This window comes from Muntiacus reevesi, chromosome 1 (assembly GCF_963930625.1).
Source record: "Muntiacus reevesi chromosome 1, mMunRee1.1, whole genome shotgun sequence".
NCBI classification, from domain to species: domain Eukaryota; kingdom Metazoa; phylum Chordata; class Mammalia; order Artiodactyla; family Cervidae; genus Muntiacus; species Muntiacus reevesi.
This window is the reverse complement of record NC_089249.1, coordinates 219,309,869-219,332,183: the sequence shown is the minus strand read 5'-3', so window position 1 is coordinate 219,332,183 and position 22,315 is coordinate 219,309,869. Positions and strand designations below refer to the sequence as shown.

The 22,315-nt window shown below is 36.7% G+C and overlaps 1 protein-coding gene across 1 annotated transcript; it reads left to right on the top strand.

Annotated features, from left to right (window-relative positions):
* Nucleotides 1-21,611, top strand: LOC136157643 (olfactory receptor 2L8-like). The gene is made up of 4 exons (XM_065919465.1): nt 1-42; nt 449-510; nt 3,882-4,123; nt 20,776-21,611. The coding sequence occupies exons 1-4, from the start codon at nt 1-3 to the stop codon at nt 21,609-21,611; spliced, it is 1,182 nt and encodes a 393-aa protein (XP_065775537.1).
* Nucleotides 21,612-22,315: the final 704 nt, after the last annotated feature.

Sequence of the window (22,315 nt, the reverse complement as noted above, 5' to 3'; positions counted from 1 at the left end):
ATGGGAGTTCTGGATCAGGCCTTGCCTGTGTTCCAAACCCTTGTGAGCACCCTTGAACTTGGGATTCCCTTGTGGCTCTGCTAGTAAAGAGTCCGCCTGCAATGAGGGAAACCTGGGTTTGATTCCTAGGTTGGGAAGATCCCTTGGGGAAGGGAAAGGCTACCTACTCCAGTATTCTGGATTAAAGAATTTCATGGGGTCAACCAGTTGAACACGACTGAGCAAGTTTCATATATTAATAATTAATACATTAGTTAAATTATGAAAACTATTGGTCATATTCACTCTGGGTTGATGCATTTCCTAATATCAGTTTTGCTAGCAAATAAATCTCATTGCAGGGAAGTGGAGCAAATTTATAAAAATATTTGCTTAAATACAAGAAAAAATATATGTAAGAATGTTAGTTTAACCATAAGAACACAGAAACTTCTGTCCTTTCATAAAGATTAATAAAGAACTCCCTCAGAAGATTCCAGGTCATCCACAAATCAAGCAGCAGGAATTGAGGTAAGTGTGTAGTCCCATGCCTCAAATGGAGACCTTTCTATTTTGTATTCTAGTAGCTGCGAATTCCATGACGTTAGACATATTCCTTACACCCAATGGGTCTCAAATTTTTGTTTTGAAAATAAATGCATAATTAAACTGTAAGGTTTTTATAAGAGTAAAATAAAATAGTGTAAAAGAGTGCTTAATTTGATTAACAGAATTGAGTGAGTTCTTATAAAAAGTAGTCACTACTGTTTTTATGTACTAAAAAGCTATCACTTCTCCAAAAGAATACTAACAAATAGGATATAGGGTTGGAGCATGACCAAATCCCAAGTCTGAAGAGCTCTTCTATACACTGTGCAAAATTACAATTTGATAAATTTATGTAATATTCACATATAAAATGCACATTTTCATTATAAAGAAATTCACATATTAAAAATAATAATTTTTATAAATTAAAAGTTGGATTTAAGTTTCCATTGATAATATGCATTATCAATTGGAATATAATGAAAAATGTGTAGGATAAAATTTAAAATCTCTATAGCAGTTTGGCAATATTGAATGAGAATTGTAGAACTACCCTTATCCTTTGGAGCCACTAATACCATGTTTTTTCTAGATTTCATTCTTTAAAATATCTCAAATGAAAATGAAAAATGCCTTGTTACACAAAATGATTTTGAAGTTGCTTTAAAATGTGTAATGAAAATACATATAATGGAAATATTAAATTGCAGTGTGCATTACAATATAACAGAATGATCTTACATATCATGTTAATTGAAAGAGGCAAACTCACATTTGAAATTTTTATCAGAAAGTAAAAGGGAATAATTATGATGCTGCTGCATTAATTTTAGATACTTTAATTTCTCTCTTTTAAAAATGCTATGAATTATTATATTTTCTTAAAATTATAAAAATAAAAAACTCAAGCACACTAGAGAATACTACCCCAAGTTTTATACATTCAAAGTCCTGGCACTCACCTACCACAGGAACAGCCACTATGCAGATGATGCCTAGTCTTCATAGCTCTGGCCCCTGGATCACTGCTTAAATCTTGCCAATTTATTTCATTTTAATATAAATGCAGGCACTTAGGTCTCCTTAAGCAAAACCTTAGGGAGTCCTGAGTTCCAGGCTCTGAAAATGACAATGGGAACACATTTAGCAGATACAGATGACCAAATGCTATCTCCATTTATTGCCTCTATGCAAATTATTTCCAGTCTCAGAATATTTGATTTCTAGATAAAATGTCATGGTTCACTCACATAATACTAAAATCATACTATGACTATTTTGAAAGTGAGATTCCCTTAACAATGGTATGAAATAAGATAACATGCATAAAGTACTTATCTCATATCCAAGAACGTCTCTAATCCCAGTAGCCTATACTCCACTAATAACCCATATGGCCAAGGAATGCTAATAATTACATAGAGGACAGTGTTATAGAAACATCTTGTCCCCAAAGGCATTCTTTGAATTCTTCTGTTCTTGAATCTTTCTACATATATGATTTAAGTTATATTATTTTTCTGATATTAAATTTAATCATCTATAAAAGGGGGTAATAATGTCTCTCTCAATGTTTTTTGTAGAGTTTAATATATAAAATGAATACGATGCACTCATATATAAAAAGTGTTGGCTGACTTCTTTCCTCTCACTCTAGTCTAGCAGACAATCTTGCCCTCTGATACTGAGAGAAGTTACTTTAAAAAAGAATAAAAAGAATGCTTCACTTGTCAACAAATACTTTCTTATATCTAAAAGATTATTACAATGGTGAACTAATTACCAAAACATAAGAATTCAATAACTTATGATTGAACCACTCTGTGCATGAAGTGATTGGGAAGTAAAAGAGATGATTTAACACATTAATTGATTTTGCTAGGATTCTCCAAACCAGTAGAGAAAAGTATATATAAATTTTATATTTAAAAAAGTATTTACCTATAAACATAATTAATGGAGTAAAACAAGAGAGAATATATATATATATATATATATATACACACACACACACATATATCTGTACATATATAAATCAAATGCTAATAATTCTAGGTAATTTAAATAAGAAAAAGCAATAACAACACTGATTAATAATAATGGTATCAATATCAAGTTTCAAAAACTTAATTTTTTGAGCAATTACCGAGCATTCTGCATTGTGCCAAAAAGTTTATTAGCATGAATATAATTAAATAATTTTGACTAAGGAATCCTCTTCTGTTACATAAACTGAAAACACCCTATAATTCACTGAAATCATTGCAATCTTATACTTCTTAAATTACTGAGTTCTAATATATTTTAAATTGTATTGAAGTATATAAATGTATATAATAAAGTAAAAACTGTATAGTAGCACCGTAAGATAAATTAGCCCCTTTTAAAATCCACCCATTAAATGCTATACAAATGGTGTAGGTAAAGAAATACAATAGTTTTCATCTGAGAAATTCACACCCTGAAGTTCAGAAATGACTAAGTATTACTAGTTAGGGTTTGGTGTTGCTAAAAGCAGACCTTGGTGTTCTTCTATTAAAATAAAAAAATTCTGTGGGCATTCATGTATTAGCATAAACTCAGCCCCCTAATGATGTCCACACGCTAATCTCTGCAACTTGATAGTACAAGTTACATGGCAAAGCAAAGTTAAGGTTACAAATGAAATTAAAAGCAATAATCAGCTGACTTTAAAATAAAGAGATTATCCTAGATTATCTAGGTAGGCATGAAGAAATCACAAGAATCTTTATAACTAGAAAAGTGAGACAAAAGTGAGAATCAGAGAACTGGCAGTGTGAGAAGGACTCAGTCCAATGTTGCTAGCTTTGGAGATTGGGAAAGTGGGTCATCATCCAAGCAAGGCAATAGGCATCCAAATGGTGGAAAGACAAGAAAACGATTCCCTTCCAGAGTTTTCACTAGAAATGTTGTCTGTCACCTCCTTAATTTTAGCCCTGAGAATAATTTCAGACTTCTAACATCCTGAAGAATAAGATAATAGATAATATCGTGTGTTGTTTAAATCATTAAGAGTGTAGTAATTTTTTTTTATAGTAGCAATAGGAAGCTATTAACTTCAACATGAAAAACAGAAATTCCGTGACTATGATAGACCAAGGCAGCAACAGCAAGAAAAAGATCACACCAAAATTCTATCTGGTCACAGGCACAACATGAACATTGTCTGAGCCACAAAAGTTACCAATTATGTCATTTTCCTACTTAACATGAATAGCTATGACTTTTTTAAACCAATTACTGTGTTAGCATTGGTGCAATGTGCCTTCACTATAGATAACTTTTATTAAGATACTATAGTTTTTTCGCGCCTGCTGCTACGAACCGCGCAGAAGCGTGGCCTTGAGGAGCTACCCCTCGCCCAAGGTCAGAGGTAGCGCCGAGAGCGCCAGGCTGCGACAGCGCAGGAGCGCGGCTGAGGGGAGCTTCCCCACGCCCGAGGTCAGGGCGGCGGTTGGGAGGAACTACCCCACCCAGGAGGTCAGGGCCTCCGCCCGAGAGGGGCTACCCCACCTCCAAGGAGCGGCTGCTGCCAGGGCGCAGGAGGGCCGAGAGGAGCTACTCCACGTTCAAGGTCAGGAGGGGCGGCGGTGAGGAGATACCCCTCCTCCAAGGTAAGGAGCAGCGGCTGAGCTTTGCTGGAGCAGCCGTGAAGAGATACCTCATGTCCAAGGTAAGAGAAACCCAAGTAAGATGGTAGGTGTTTCGAGAGGGCATCAGAGGGCAGACACACTAAAACCATAATCACAGAAAACTAGCCAATCCGATCACAGGACCACAGTCCTGTCTAACTCAGTGAAACTAAGCCATGCCGTGTGGGGCCACCCAAGACGGTCGGATCATGGTGGAGAGGTCTGACAGAACGTGGTCCACTGGAGAAGGGAATGGCAAACCACTTCAGTACTCTTGCCTTGAGAACCCCATGAACAGTATGAGAAGGCAAAATGATAGGATACGGAAAGAGAAACTCCCCAGGTCTGTAGGTGCCCAATGTGCTACTGGAGATCAGTGGAGAAATAACTCCAGAAAGAATGAAAGGATGGAGCCACAGCAAAAACATGCCCAGTTGTGGATGGGACTGGTGATAGAGGCAAGGTTTGATGCTGTAAAGAGCAATATTGCATAGGAACCTGTAATGTTAGATCCATGAATCAAGGCAAATTGGAAGTGGTCAAACAGGAAATGGCAAGAATGAGTGTCGACATTCTAGGAATCAGCGAGCTAAAATGGACTAGAATGGGTGAATTTAACTCAGATGACCATTATATCTACTACTGTGGGCAGGAATCCCTTAGAAGAAATGGAGTAGCCATCATAGTCAACAAAAGAGTCCGAAATGCAGTACTTGGATGCAATCTCAAAAACGACAGAATGATCTCTGTTCGTTTCCAAGGCAAACCATTCCATGTCACGATAATCCAAGCCTATGCTCCAACCAGTAGCTCTGAAGAAGCCGAAGTTGAACAGTTCTATGAAGACCTACAAGACCTTTTAGAACTAACACCCCAAAAAGATGTCCTTTTCATTATAGGGGACTGGAATGCAAAAGTAGGAAGTCAAGACACAACTGGAGTAACAGGCAAATTTGGCCTTGGAGTACAGAATGAAGCAAGGTAAAGGCTAATAGAATTTTGCCAAGAGAACTCACTGGTCATAGCAAACACTCTATTCCAACAATACAAGAGAAGACTCTACACATGGGCATCACTAGATGGTCAACACCAAAATCAGATTGATTATATTCTTTGCAGCCAAAGATGGAGAAGTTCTATACAGTCAGCAAAAACAAGACTGGGAGCTGACTGTGGCTCAGATCATGAACTCCTTATTGCCAAATTCAGACTTAAACTGAAGAAAGTAGGGATAACCACTAGACCATTCAGGTATGACCTAAATCAAATCCCTTATGACTGTACAGTGGAAGTGAGAAATAGATTTAAAGGACTAGATCTGATTGACAGAGAGCCTGATGAATTATGGACAGAGGTTCATGGCATTGTACAAGAGACAGGGATCAAGACCATCCCCATGGAAAAGAAATGCAAAAAGGCAAAATGGTTGTCTGAGGAGGCCTTACAAATAGCTGTGAAATGAAGAGAAGCTAAAAGCAAAGGAGAAAAGGAAAGATATTCCCAATATCCTGGAATGTGAAGTCAAGTGGGCCTTAGAAAGCATCACTATGAACAAAGCTAGTGGATGTGATGGAATTCCAGTTGAGCTATTTCAAATCCTGAAAGATGATGCTGTGAAAGTGCTGCACTCAATATGTCAGCAAATTTGGAAAACTCAGCAGTGGCCACAGGACTGGAAAAGGTCAGTTTTCATTCCAATCCCTAAGAAAGGCAATCCCAAAGAATGCTCAAACTACCGCACAATTGCACTCATCTCACATGCTAGTAAAGTAATGCTCAAAATTCTCCAAGGCAGGCTTCAGCAATACATGAACCAGGAACTTTCAGATGTTCAAGCTGGTTTTAGAAAAGGCAGAGGAACCAGAGATCAAATTGCCAATATCTGCTGGATCATCAAAAAAGCAAGAGAGTTCCAGAAAAACATCTATTTCTGCTTTATTGACTATGCCAAAGCCTTCGACTGTGTGGATCACGATAAACTGTGGAAAATTCTGAAGAAGATGGGAATACCAGACCACCTGACCTGCCTCTTGAGAAACCTGTATGCAGGTCAGGAAGCAACAGTTAGAACTGGACATGGAACAACAGACTGGTTCCAAATAGGAAAAGGAGTACGTCAAGGCTGTGTATTGTCACCCTGCTTATTTAACTTATATGCAGAGTACATCATGAGAAATGCTGGGCTGGAAGATGCACAAGCTGGAATGAAGATTGCTGGGAGAAATATCAATAACCTCAGATATATAGATGACACCACCCTATGGCAGAAAGTGAAGAGGAACTAAAAAGCCTCTTGATGAACGTGAAAGAGGAGAGTGAAAAAGTTGGCTTAAAGCTCAACATTCAGAAAACTAAGATCATGGCATGTGGTCCCATCACCTCATGGGAAATAGATGGGGAGACAGTGGAAATTGGCTTCCTGACAGCAGACAATCAGGAGCAAAGCACCTCTTCTTAAACCCTTCCAAAATCACCCAACACAAACCAAGAAAGTATAAGTAATTTAGGACACCCTATTCATATATCTTACATTTCCCCCATGGTCGATGTTGTCTCTCACTGTAACAAGAAATAAACTCAACATTTTCAAATACAAACGTGTTCCCAGGAATTTCTGATTGGTTAGCATTGAATATCACCAAAAACTGTTATTCCATCTAAAAGGTTACCCTTCTGCTGACTTTGGATATTTTAGCCTAGATTTTCCTAACACAGATCAAAAACAATCATAGATCAAATGCTTTTTTTCTTTTCCTAAAATTATATTTGGGAGATTCATGCATAACTTTTGAGGAGCTACTGTCTTTTAAAATTTTATTTAACATACAATGTTCCATTGAATGAATGTGCTGTTGACTGTAAAGTCACTGAGTCATGTCCAACTCTTTTGCAACCCCATGAACTTTAGCCCACCAAGCTGCTCTCTCCATGGGATTTCCCAGGCAAGAATACTAGAATAGGTAGCCATTTCCTTCTCCAGGATATCTTCCCAACCCAGGGATCAAACCTGAGTCTCCTGCATTGGCAGGCAGATCCTTTACCACTGAACCACTAGCTAAACTCCTAATTGAAGTAGAGTGATTTATTCTTTCAATGTTAGTAAATATTTTAGTAGTGTCATGTTTAAGAATGATACAAATTCCATATAAAAGATAAACTCAAATGGATTAGAGACTTAAATGTAAGACTGGAAACCATAAAACTCTTAGACGGAAATATAGGCAGAACACTATTTGACATGTATTGCAGCAATATTTTTGAATCTGTCCTTTATGGAATAGTAAATAGAAACAAAAATAATTAAGTAGGATTGAATTAAAAGCTTTCACACAGCAAAGGAAGCTATTGGCAAACTGAAAAGAAAACCTAACAAATGGGAGAAAATATTTATGAATTATATGACCCACCAGGCATTACAATCTAAAATAAATAAGCAGCTCATATAACTTAATAGCAAAAACAAACAAACAGACAAACAAACAAAAAACAAGCTTTTAAATGGACAAAATACTTGCATAGGTTATTTCCCAAAGACATACAGATTTTCAACAGGCACTTGAAAAAAAAAATGCAACACTGCTATTTATCAGAGAAATGCAGGCCATAATAAAATGTCACCTCACACTTATCAGAATGGCTATCATCAAAAAGACAGCAAATAACAAATATTGGCAAGGAAGTAGAGAAAAAGGAACTCTTGTACACTGTTGGTGCTCATATAGATTGGTATATACATTATGGAAAGCAGTATGGGGTTTCTTAAAAAAACTAAAATTAGAATTACTGTAGTATCAAGAAGTTCCAATCCTTCATATCTGTTTGAAGAAAACAGAAACACTAATTCAAAAAGATACAAAAGATAGATGCACCCAAATATTCAGGGCAGAATTATATATATTACTTAAAGCAACCAAGATACAGAAGTAACCTAAATGTCAATCTGCAGGCAAAGACATAAAGAAAATATGACATATGTGTAATGGAATTGGATTCCCTGGTAGCTCAGCTGATGAAGAGTCATCTGCAAAGCAGGAGACCCCAGTTTGATTCCTGGGTTGGGAAGATCCCCTGGAAAAGGGATAAGATACCCATTCCAGTATTCTTGGGCTTCCCTGGTGGCTCCGATGGTAAAGAATCCACCTATGATGCGAGAAACCTGGGTTCAATCCCTGGGTTGTGAAAATCCCCTGGAGGAGGGCATGGCAACCCACTCAGTATTCTTCCCTGGAGACTCCCCAAGGACAGAGGAGCCTTATAGGTTACAGTCCATGGGGTCACAAAGAGTCAAACATGACTGAGCAACTAAGCACTGGACACCATAGCAAGGAGTAGGCAGTACTTGGGTGGCAAGTCAGCCACTGTTTCCACTGTTTCCCCATCTATTTCCCATGAAGTGATGGGACCGGATGCTATGATCTTAGTTTTCTGAATGTTGAGCCTTAAGCCAACTTTTTCACTCTCCTCTTTCACTTTCATCAAGAGGCCCTTTAGTTCTTCACTTTCTGTCATAAAAGTGATATCATCTGCATATCTGAGGTTACTGAGATTCCTCCCAGCAATCTTGATTCCAGCTTGTGCTTCTTCCAGCTCAGTGTTTCTCATGATGTACTCTGCATATAAGTTAAATAAGCAGGGTGACAATATACAAGCTTAACGTACTCCTTTTCCTATTTGGAACCAGTGTGTTGTTCTAGGTTCAAGTCTAACTGTTGCTTCCTGACCTGGATACAGGTTTCTTAAGAGGCAGGTCAGGTGGCCCAGTGTTTCCATCTCTTTCAGAATTTTCCACAGTTTATTGTGATCCACACAGTCAAAGTCTTTGACATAGTCAATAAAGCAGAAATAGATGTGTTTCTGGAACTCTTGCTTTTTCAATGATCCAGTGGATGTTGGCCATTTGATCTCTGGTTCCTTTGCCTCTTCTAGTTTGAGCATTCTTTGGCATTGCTTTTCTTAGTGATTGGAGTGAAAGCTGACCTTTTTCACTCCTGTGGCCACTGCTGAGTTTTCCAAATTTGCTGGCATATTGAATGCAACACTTTCACAGCATCATCTTTCAGGATTTGAAATAGCTCAATTGGAATTCCACCACCTCCACTAGTTTTGTTCATAGTGATGCTTCCTGAGGCCCACTTGACTTCACATTCCAGGATATCTGGCTCTAGCTGAGAGATCACACCATCACGCTTATCTGGGTCATGAAGATCTTTTTGTCTGGGTCATGAAGAATACAGTACTGTGTATTCTTGTCACCTCTTCTTAATATCTTCTGCTTCTGTTAGGTCCTTTATTGAGCCCATCTTTGCATGAAATGGTCCCTCGGTATCTCTAATTTTCTTGAAGAGATCTCTAGTCTTCCCCATTCTATTGCTTTCCTCTATTTCTTTGCACTGCTTACTGAGGAAGGCTTTCTTATTTCTCCTTGCTCTTCTTTGGAACTCTGCATTCAAATGGGTATATCTTTCCTTTTCTCCTTTGCTTTTCACCTCTCTTCTTTTCACATCTATTATTAAGGCCTCTTCAGACAGCCATTTTGCTATTTTCATTTCTTTTTCTTGGGGATGGTCTTGCTCCCTGTCTCCTGTACAATGTCACAAACCTCTGTCCATAGTTCATCAGGCACTCTGTCTATCAGATCTAGTCCCTTAAATCTATTTCTCAGTTAAACTGTATCATCTTTAGGGATTTGATTTAGGTCATACTTGAATGGTTTAGTGGTTTTCCCTACTTTCTTCAATTTAAGTCTGAATTTGGAAATAAGGAGTTCATGACCTGAGCCACCATAAGCTCCTGGTTTTGTTTTTGCTGACTGTATAGAGCTTCTCCATCTTTGGCTACAAAGAATAAAATCAACCTGATTTTGGTGCTGACCATCTGGTGACATCCATGTGTAGAGTATTCTCTTGTATTGTTGGAAGAGGGTGTTTGCTTTGACCAGTGCATTCTTTTGGCAGAACTCTATTAGATTTTGCCCTGCTTCAATCTGTATTCCAAGGCCAAATTTGCCTGTTACTCTAGGAGTTTCTTGACTTCCTACTTTTGCATTCCAGTCCCCTATAATGAAAAGGACAGCTTTTTGGGGTGTTAATTCTGGAAGGTCTTGTAGGTCTTTATAGAACCATTCAACTTCAGCTTCTTCAGTACTATTGGTTGTGGCATAGACGTGGATTACCTTGATAACCTTGTTAACCATGTTTGTTTTCTATATCTGTGACTATATTGCTGACTTGTAAATACATTGATTTGTACCATATGTTTAGATTCCACATATAAGGTGTTGGCTGTGAAAAGACAGCCTGGAGGGACAGGACTAATGAACTCCACAACTGGGAAAGTTTGTGAAATGAAGCCTGGGACGCCTTAGAAGCAAGACATCACTGTTGAGTGGCACACAAGGGATGGAGCTGCCATTATAACTCCTTTCCCCTGAGTAGGCCCACCCATCCCTCAAGCCAAGGTCTCCTATGTCCACTTACGCTCTGGGGTCCTGAGTGATGCACATCCAAAGTCTCTTGGGGAATTAGCTCTGGGCATCCTTACCTGAGATGGATATCTGCCAACGCTGAAAAGGGCTGAGTGCTAATATATGGGGTTAAGATAGTGGTTTTAGGGAAAGGAACACTTTGGGCTCTGTGGATAAAAGAAAGGGGATGGGAGTGAAAGGCTGTATGAGCAGGAATGAACTTAGAGGAAGTGTGGGCTGCCTAGGAAAGGGGGCACCATTGTTGAGGCACATGCAAAGAATGGGGCCACCACCACCATCCACAGACCAGCATCTGCCACCGTGGGAACTGGGAAAGACTCCCATCAAGGCAAGCAAACCACAGTCTGTCACAACTGCCTCCCAGTCCCCACTGCTGCAGGCAACTCTCCCACATTCCAGTTGCGGCTGCAGTATCCCACTGGATCTGCGGGAGTAAGTGCGCCCCAGTCAGTCGCTGCTTTCCTTCCCTCCTGCCTGGGGAAGGAACAGACACCTGTAAGTGGCACACACACAGAGATGGGGCCGAAACCAAAGCTGAGTCCCAGGTGTGGGATGACTAGGAAGAGAAACAGAATTTTTCCCCTACAGCTGCACAAGTCAAAGATTAAATCCCTGAGATCAACTTGCTAAATCCTGCATCTATGGAATATCTGAATGCACAATGTTGCCACATTTGAGACTGGTCTGGCCTTAGCAGCAGTAGACTTTAGGGGCAAGTACACACAGGAGCTGGGTAAGATCCGTGTCTGGCTGCCCCACAGAGCCCACAGAAGGTCAAAGACCAACCTAGAGGTTTGGAGGGCTTCTGAGGAGGCCAGGATGGACTCTGGCTCACTGTAGGAGCAAGGACATTGACAGAAAAGGCACCAGGAAAATCTTCCTATTGCTATAAATCTTCCTTTGTACGTTTCATCCTTTTCAGTTGTTGGTGTTGTTATTTTATCTTTATTTGTATTTTATATATCTATTTTTAATATGCATATCTGTTAAATTTTTCTATTTTTATTTTGCTTTGTTGTTTTGGGATTTTTTTTCTTTTACTTCATATTTTTGTTCTTTTTTTATTTTGTTATCCTTTCTCTCTCTTTCTTTTTTTTTTTAATTGGAGGATAATTGCTTTATAATGTTGTATGGGATTCTGCTATACAACAACATGAATCAGCTCTCAGTATACATATATCACCTCCCTCTTGAACCTCAGTCCAGTTTAGTTCAGTCGTGTCCAACTCTTTGTGACCCCATGGAATGCAGCATGCCAGGCATCCCTGTCATCACCAACCCCCAGAGCTTGCTTAAACTCATGTCCATCAGGTCAGTGATGCCATCCAACTATCTCATCCTCTGTCATCCCCTTCTCCTACCTCCTGCCTTCAATCTTTCCCAGCATAAGTGTCTTTTCCAATGAGTCAGTTATTCGCATCAGGTAGCCAAAGTATTGGAGTTTCAGCTTCAACATCAGTCTTTCCAATGAATACTTAGGACTGATTTCCTTAGGATTGACTGGTTGGATCTCCTTGCAGACCAAGTGACTCTCAAGAGTCTTCTCCAACACCACAGTTTAAAAACATCAATTCTTTGGCACTCAGCTTCCTTTATAGTCCAATTCTCACATCCATACATGACTACTGGAAAAACCATATCTTTGACTAGACAGACCTTTGTTGGCAAAGTAATGTCTCTGCTTTTTAATATGCTGTCTAGGTTGGTCATATCTTTTTTTCCAAAGAGCTAGTGTCTTTTTAATTTCATGACTGCAATCACCACCTTTGGTGATTTTGGAACCCAAGAAAATAAAGTCTCTCACTGTTTCCATTGTTTCCCCATCTATTTGCCAAGAAGTGATGCGACTGGATGCTATGATCTTAGTTTTCTGAATGTTGAGCTTTAAGCCAACTTTTTCACTCTCCTTTTTCACTTTCATCAAGAAGCTTTTTAGTTCCTCTTCACTTTCTGCCATAAGGGTGGTGTCATCTGCATATCTGAGGTTATTTATATTTCTCCTGGCAAACTTGATTCAGCTTGTGCTTCATCCAGCCCAACATTTTGCATGAGGTACTCTGCATGTAAGTTAAATAAGCAGCATGAAAATATACATTCTTGATATACTCCTTTCCCAATTTTTAACCAGTCTGTTGTTCCATGTCCAGTTCTTGAGCCTCATTCCCTCCAAAATCCCACCCCTCTAGGTTGTCTCAAAGCACCAAGCTCAGTTTCCTGTATTTTACAGCAGCTTCCCACTAGCTATTTTACACATGGTGATGTACATGTTGATTGTACTGTCTCAGTTTGTCCCACACTCTCCCTCCCCCACTGTAACCACAAGTCCATTCTCTATTTATGTGTCTCTAGTTCTACCCTGCAAATAGATCCACCACTACCATACTTCTAGATTCCACATATATGCATTAAAATATGATATTTGCTTTTCTCCTTCTGACTTGCTTCACTCAGTATGATGGACTCTCAGTTCAGTTCAGTTCAATCACTCAGTCGTGTTCGACTCTTTGCGACTCCATGAATCGTAGCACACCAGGCCTCCCTGTCCATCACCAATTCCCAGAGTTTACTCAAACTCATGCCCATCGAGTCAATGATGCCATCCAGCCATCTCATCCTCTGTCGTCCCCTTCTTCTCATGGCCCCAACCCCTCCCAGCATCAGGTTCTTTTCCAATGAGTCAACTCTTCGCATGATGATGGGCTCTAGGTTCATCCAAAACACTACAAATGAACCAATTTCATTCCTTTTTTATGGCTGAATAATATTCTATTGTATACATGTACCACAACTTTTACATATGATAATGTACAGATTTCCATGCTATTCTTTCAAGTCATCCCACTCTTGCCTCCTCCCACTGAGTCCAAAAGTCTGTTCTTTTTATCTGTGTCTCATTTGCTGTCCTGCATTTAGGATATTCCATTTCCTAAATCACAATACCCATTGGAAATGGCTTCAGATCCATTTGTAGAACTAATATGATTTATAGAACATATATTTTGAATATTATGGTATTTAAGGATAATCCTTAAGGTATCTACCCACCCATTATTTATGAATGTCTCCTTATCAATCTGCTCAGTTCTGCAAATGAGTAAAATAAGAATTGTATCTTGCAAATAATGTAAATACTCCTACAGGACAATTGTCAAATGTGAACTCATTACATGATATCTAGCTTAAACAAATTGGAACAAACGAATTGAACTGGAGAATGAGGACTTTTGCTTGCAAGGAAAGATCAGCAGAATTTGGCTGTTCAAGATGTTTGTAACATCTAGATGTTTCAGCTAGATGTAACCCATCTAGATGTTTCAACTTCAATTTTTCTTTCCAGTCAGTTTTCTAAATAGTATGTAAGTCTTAGTGAGGCAGCAAGTTCTACTTGCTTTAATATTTTAGGTCAGACTAATCATGAAGTATGTATTCTGTTTTTTCACCTTAATGAAAAAGTAAAGGATTATTTCGGGACAGTCATCTGGTTCTATGACTGCTTTCAGAGGAGAATTTAAAGGACTGAGTTTGTTATTTTCTTCTTGAAATTTATTTAGGGCACCAGAAAAAATATACACCAGTCCACAAACAGTGGGGTCTGTATGTCTAGTGTAAATGAATTATTTAATGGTAAGTTTATATTGTAAATTGGTTCAACCGCTATGGAGAACAGTATGAAAGTTCCTTAAAACCTAAAAATAGAGTTACAATCTCACTCCTGGGCATAGATATGGAAAAAAAAGATGAAGACTCTATTGATAAAGATATTTGTTCATAGCAACACTGTTTATAATAGCTGAGACATGTAATCAACCTTAATGTGTATCAACAGATGAATGGATAAAGATGGGTTGTGTGTATACAATGGGATACTACTTAGTCACTGAAAAATGAAATAATGCATTTGCAGCAGCATGAATAAACCTAGACATTATCATACTAAGTGAAGTCATACAGAGAAAGACAAATACCATGAGGTATCACTTACATGTGGAATCTAAAATATGATAATATGAACTTATTTATAAAACAGAAACAGATTCAGAGGCATATACAATAAACTTATGGTTACCAAAGTATACAAAAATTATCAATGAAAGTATCTGAATCACTCTCTTATACATCAGAAACTAACATTTCAGCATTGTAAATCAACTATACATCATTTTTTTTAAGAGGGTAAATTTTCTTGCCTTTCTTGCAAGTGATTTTTACCAATAACCAGTGACAATTCAAATAACTTTTTATTTGGTCACAGTATATAGTCTGAAATACTTGTTCTATCTTCCATTGGCAATTATTGTACCCAATCTGTTGTCTAATCAGGATATTGACTTCAGATTCCTAATTTTCAAATTTTATATCCTCAGTAATTGGCTGGTAAAAAAATGGTGTGTACAGATCATTTGCATTAGTTTGTAAATAATCTTCACTCATTATTTTCCAGGTATAATTGATTTTATCATAGGAGATTAGATGCATGCTTATACTTTAGAAGTGTTAAAAGAGTGAAGGCATTTGGAAGTGGTCTTAGAAACTCAATTGGGCTTCCCAGTTGGCATTAATTGTAAAGAACCTGCCTACCAATGCAGGAGATAGAGAAGGTGCAGGTTCGATCAGTGGGTCGGGAAGATCCCCTGAAGGAGGGCATGGTAATCCACTCTAGCATTCTTGCTTGGAGAATCCCATGGACAGAGGAGCATGGTGAGCTACAATACATAGGGTCACAAAGAGTCAGATACAACTGAAGTGACTTACACACATGCACACATACACAGGAATTCACTTAGAGGGCATTTCAAACCTCAGAACGTATGAGATACTCCTATTCAGTCTCTAACAACCACATAGTATATTTTGCAGAAGCTCATCAGGAAGCTAATTTAAAATCCATGTCTACTAATGCATCTGCCTTCCTCAGATGGTAACTCCTTTTATTCTCTTCTTTTTTTCAAATACATTTGAATTCCTCTCATTGGTAAATGCTAGCCATGAACCATACATGGAATGGGATTCTGAGAAATATGGGTCAAGTTAATACCTACCTAATAATAGCTTAATATATAAAGATTGTCACTTATGTTAGAAGTGTTTTTTAATTTTTTGGATTTTATGTTTTTTTTTAAGAGGATGGAGATCTTAATGATAGTCCTTATATTCTCAATTATTTTCATTGATAATGAAAACTAGATATAAACCTGAGCTATCTTTAAAAAATTCTAAAGTATTATTGTGCATAGAGCTTCCTCAAAACTAGATAAAAACTTGAGTTATCTTTTAAAAATTCTAAAGTATTACTGTTCTTAGGGCTTCCTTGAAGTGATAAAGCACTAGTGATAAAGAATCCACCTGTCAATGGAGGAGATGCAAAAGAAGTCATAGAGGAAAGTTTGATCCCTGGGTCGGGAAGATCCCCTAGTGTAGGAAGTGGCAACCCACTCCAGTATTCTGTGCCTGGAAAATTCCATGGACAGAGGAGCGTGGCGTGTTACAATCCATGGGGCCACAAAGAGCCAGACATGCCTGAGCAATTGAGCACACACATTTTGTGCATATGCTATTTTGCAGCCCAAAGGAAACTTATAGAAAGGCTTAAATTAACAGAAAATATACAAATTAATTCCAAAATTGTTTGTGCACTCTCCCTTTCTTTTAGTAATTATGGTGCTAATATTATTTTTTCTTTTTTTCTGTTTTGGTAACTTTTGCACAAATAAGTTCAGTTGTGAAGGGAGAAATGGACTTTCTCATTATATGTTGTAGTGTTTTTGAGGCATGCTGAAGTCCCTCTCAAGTGCTGATTTCTGATGAATTCAGATATTCACACTATGTTTTAAATTTTTCTAAGTAGATTAAAATAATTGTAAATCAAAACTTTAGTGATATTAAAGTTGTATAGATGTAAAACGTGGTGGTGATGATCATAGGTCTGAAGCAATATTATTTACAGTGTCTTACTTATAAGGACATTAGCAGGTCTGAGGATTTAATATATATGCAAAGTACTTATAACTCAGGTTGACACATACAAATGAATCAAGAAATACTAATATGTTTAATATAGTACACAAAAGCCCTAGAAAAAGCCCTTTGACCCACCCTAAAATCAATACTACATCAAACATCTCATTGAGTGACCTAACACTTAACACCTTCCCAGTAACTCAAACTCAGCTGGATGTATCTTTCTGAAATCAAGCTCAACTTCTGAGAAACAATTATCTGTTTCTCTATATATAGAAAATCAAGAATAATTTTCGAATTACGGTGCTCCGAGATACTTTAATAAAATATGTACAATAATACCACAAGTGCACAAAATTCAAAATGGTGGATGCATTATTCCTAGTTGAAAAAAACTAAAGGATTTGATGTACATGAGTGATATGATATTCAGGAAATAGAATCACACATACAGCTGATTCACTTCATTCTAGAGCAGAAACTAACACATTATAAAGCAATTATATTCCAATTGAAAAAAAATGCATGTTGGCTGTTATATATGTCTCTAATTTGTGTATTTGATATGAGAGAAGGTAAAATAAAACTATATAGGTCAATTCATAGTCCTTAATGATAGCTAGACTTCAAATTCATTTCCATATAGTGAAACTTTTATCATCCTGTGAAGCTGTCACTGTCTTAAGGAATTTGAAATAATCAATTATCATTATTATAACTGATTATTGTTAATTGTATACCATTATCACAAAATCATACACGTGCATCTGCATCCTCTTATTATCTCATTTTATACATGGAGAATGAAAGGTCGTATAACATATCTGAGGTCACTAAACAATGGTGAAGGCTGGAAAGAAAACCACTTGCTCTCTGGGACTTCCCTGATGGTCTGGCGGTCAACAATCCTTGCTTCCAATGCAGAGGGTTCAGGTTGGAGCCCTGGTCAGGGAACTAATAACCCACATGCAGCATGGCATAGATATTAAAAGACATTATTCTACAGCCACATCTATTAACTTCTGTACTGGAATATTGAGATGGCAATTTTTGAGTTGTTGAGATGGGGAATTTGGTGCTGATAAAAATGATTATGAAATTGATTGATATTTTTGTTCTTAAGAAAACAGACATTTAATTGGGCATTTGAAGGTCAATAGAATGATTATGCTACCTAAGGGAGGACACAGGCAAACAAGGGATATTTTCCCTGAAGACCGTACAGATAAATTATAATTTGTCACACTCTTTATGGCAGAGAGATGTCTGATGACTATTTAACCTTAGTTCATTGGTAATGTATGATCCTGACATTAAGAGATGAATTACTCTGGATATTTTTGTGTGCAATTCTTTCATTCATGTAAATAAATTTCTGGTGATATTTTAAGGGAAAAAATAAAATTTATAGCTAGTATTTCTGAAAAAAAGTTGGATTTATTTGATATTGAAAAATTAATTGAAAGGCTTGGTGATGCAAAACAGTGTTTTACTTAGGTAAGTAGTTACCTTTCCCAATATCATCAGCCTTGTTTTGAAAAATAGCTAAAAGTAAAATTAAGGAATAATTTATTCAAAATTTTAATTTAATATAAACAATAAGTGAAATTGAATAATACTTTTTAGTACCAGATTTGTGCACTTACTATGTGTAAGTTTTGGGGCTTCCCAATAGCTCAGTGAGTTAAGAATCTGCTTGTAATTCAGAAGACACAGGAGATACAAGTTCAATCTCTGGGTCTGGAAGACTCCCTGAAGGGGGGCATGGCAACCCACTCCAATATTCTTGCCTGGAGAATCTCAAGGACAGAGGAGCCTGGCGTGCTTCTATAAGTTGGACTTCCCAAGTGGTACTAGTGGTAAAGAACATGCTTGCCAAAGCAGGAGAAACCCTTTCATCATGTTAAAAAAAAAAAAAAAAATCTAGGCAGTTAAATTGCCAGTCAAATCTGTAAATGTGTTTCTAAAACATCATTAGTATATAAACCTATTGAAAATATAATTTTTCACCAATTTATGGGCTATTATATAGAATATCATATGTGGAAATCATTTGGACAATATTAGGCAAAATAACATTTTATATTAATACTTAAAGAACAGTCTATGATTATGTCTATTTTCTTACATGTTAATTTTCACTTTGGATGGGCCAACAGAACCAAATACTCACTTCGTGCAGTCTTAGACTTCAAAATTATCATAAACCAAGTTATTTGGTGGTAAATAAGAAAAGAACCCTATTTGAAGTAACTCAAAATTTCAAAATTCTTTCTGAGTGTCTAAAGACTTAATGGCCCTATAATAGCATTATTTGTTGGATGGTAAACATCAAATTAAGAGATGGCTAAAGATATAGAATAGCCTTTTAATAATTTACTTAATATTTTATAGTTCCCTTATCCTACCTAGACTACATCTTCATCTGCCAATAAGTAATATGCACTACTGACTCTGAAAAATATATAGTTTTATACTAAATGATACATTTATATTTAGATACAATACAATTAATTTATCCTCAGGGATTAAAGTACATTGTGTGTGAGTCTTTGTTTTTGTTTTTGCTTTTAATTTTCTCACTGAAGCATTTTTATTCACTTTCTCTTTTCCTTTGAGGAAAGTGTATTCAGCTTCACAGACATTTTTCATAAATACCTGGGATAAAAACAGATGTCAAATAAAGCCTGAGTAAAGGTAATCTTTTTCCTTTTTTCTTAATTGAGACAGCTTATTTAAAGAAATTCTCATTCAGGAGTCAATGCTAATTTTAATGAAATTTCTTATGTAGAACAACATAACTGATGGTCAGATTTCAAGCCATAAAAGCAAGTCACTGTAGATCATGACAACAAATAACTAACTACATTCTTCAAGGAGCAAGTCTAATTGTTTGGTATTCTGCTTTATTATGTCACAATTTTGAGGGACATCTTGAAAAATGTAATGTCTGTGCATAAGAAAATTACTTCCCATATTGTATTTGAACCTATCACTGAAGTTTTTCTTCACTCTTTCCTCTAAAAACTAGGTTATTTCTTCATTATATTAATTACTGTATGTTTTTTTACTCCCTATCTTTTACTGAACTATCCACACAGATGAAAATTACCAACCCAGCTGGCTATATCAATAGCAGTTGTCTGGTTATTTGCTACTGTGTTTCTTTTGCATAACATCAAGAGTCTTATGACTATGTGGTGTCAGTATTTGGAATCTGACTGAGAAAGCAGCCTGTTCAACACTGAGCTTCTTTCTGTACTTTCTGGGTGGTCTTAGATTGTCAAATTCAAAAAATAAAATAAAAGTAAAGTAAAAGCAATCTCACACATTGTTTATTTAAAAACAGAACACCTTAAAGATTTCTCTTTTAGAGAAATTTGGTAACATGCTAAGACTAGATTAGAACATTTGCAAAAATTTAGATCTCATTATAGTAGTTTTAGTTCCCTTACTCTCTATCTGTATGTATTAGTTGACCTCTTTGAGATTCACATTCATATTTTGAAATCAAAGAAAGCTACCCTTTGAAAGTTGTTATAATGATCAAAACATGACATATGTAAAACATTCACCACATTTTGTATAGGTGTGTAGAAGATTACTTATTCACTTAGGATTGAAATCTTTTTTATCTTTAGTACTTGGAAATCAGAACTATGCAAGACCATGGAATGACTTTAAATATGTGCTGAAATTTTTATAGATAAATAGGCAGATCTATATAGATACAAACTTTTTATTCTTTTAATTAAATTGTACTTAGAAAATTTCAAAAAGTTTAAATACATTTTTCTTAAAATACTGCAAGTGTAGAGTACTTCTTCAGATGTACTTATAAAACTGTCTTAAGAAATTTTGCACTGAAGTTGTGATAGTGACAACATTCTGTGATAAAGACATAGAATTAAATGTAGTCAAAGCTTTACACATAAAATATATCATTGATATTTCTAAGAAAGAAAACAAAAGTGATACATTGTAAAATAAGTGTGGACCTAAAGATATTTGTAAACTCTACCCAAGGAAATGAATTGGGATGGACAAGAATGGAGATATGGAATAATAGGACCACTGGAGCTGACTTTGTTCTCCTGGGGCTATTTCACTGCATCCTGGTCCCCAAGCTACTTTTTACTTTCATCTTTCTAGTTTTTCTTGTGGCCGTTATTGTCAACATTATGATGGTGATACTCATTTGGTTGAACTCTCATCTCCATTCTCCTATGTACTTTCTTCTCAGTCAACTTTCCTTGATAGACCTCTTGTATATCTCTACTTTTGTTCCCAAGATAGCCATTGACTTTTTGTCTGGACGAAACAACATTTCCTATACTAATTGTGGAATCCAGCTCTTCCTCTTCATGACTCTGGTGGGAGCAGAGTGCCTTCTCCTGGCAGTCATGGCTTATGACCGCTACGTGGCTATATGCCATCCTCTTCACTACTCAATTCTCATGCGCCCTACAGTTTGCATTTTCATGGTGGCTGGCACTTGGCTGGGTGCACTTATCAATGCCTTCATCCATGTTGTCTATGTTCTGAATCTTCCTTATTGCGGCTCCAGAGAAATCCATCATTTCTGTTGTGAGATCCCAGCTCTCCTGAAACTTGTTTGTGCTGACACTTCTCTTTATGAAAATGGTCTTTTTATCAGTGGTATTATATTTCTCCTCTTTCCAATATCTGCCATCACGGCCTCATATGGGCAGATTCTCTCCACTGTTTTAAGATTAGGATTAAACATGGGGATGAGGAAGACTTTGTCAACTTGTTCTTCCCATTTGATTGTGGTGATTCTCTTCTATGGAACTGCCATCATCAAATATTTTCTCCCCAAAGCCTATCACACTGCTGAGCAGGACAAAGTGGTCTCTATCTTCTACACCATCCTCACGCCCTTGCTCAATCCCCTCATCTACAGCCTGAGAAACAAAGAGATGTCTGGAGCCCTCAGGAAAGTACTGAGAAGAAAAATAACCAAATAAGTTGATATCTACTGAGAATAGGAGAAGAATTGACCTTAGTTGCAGAAGGATTTTACAGTAACAGAGATGAGAAGTATATAGTCAGCAAATGGTACTTTTCTGTAGACATCTCATGGCCAAACCACTTCATCTTATCTTTAGTGGACTGCTAATGAAACACATCATGCCTTCCTTCTATGCTTCATAAGATCCTCACAGATTTATTAACAAAAATGCAATGTCAGCAATTTGCCAGTCAGCAATCAATATAAAAAATAACTCTTTTTAAAAAAATTAGACAAGATAAAACAATGTGAATCCTAAGTAATATTGATTCTCTACTACATTTTAAAGTAATTTTCCCTAAACCACTGAGTTGTAACAATATTTGTCAATATTTATAATACATTGGTCAGAACTTTGTTTTTTAAATTCTTACTATAACATATTTAATTTTGAACATATGATTCAAGTGTGGCTCACAAACAAGATTTTCTTCTTATTCTCACCATTTTATACAGGAACTGGTGTGTGTTTGTTTTACTAATTGTTATAATCACAATAGTTTAGCTTTAATATTTTTAATATTAACTTTTTTAATATTAGCTAATTAACTATAGTAATTTGTTTTAACTAATGATACCAGTGTACTTAACTATTTTTTTAGATTTTTCATAGCATTTCTTTTCAATTTATAGATTTATTTTTATTAAGGGTCCCACTTT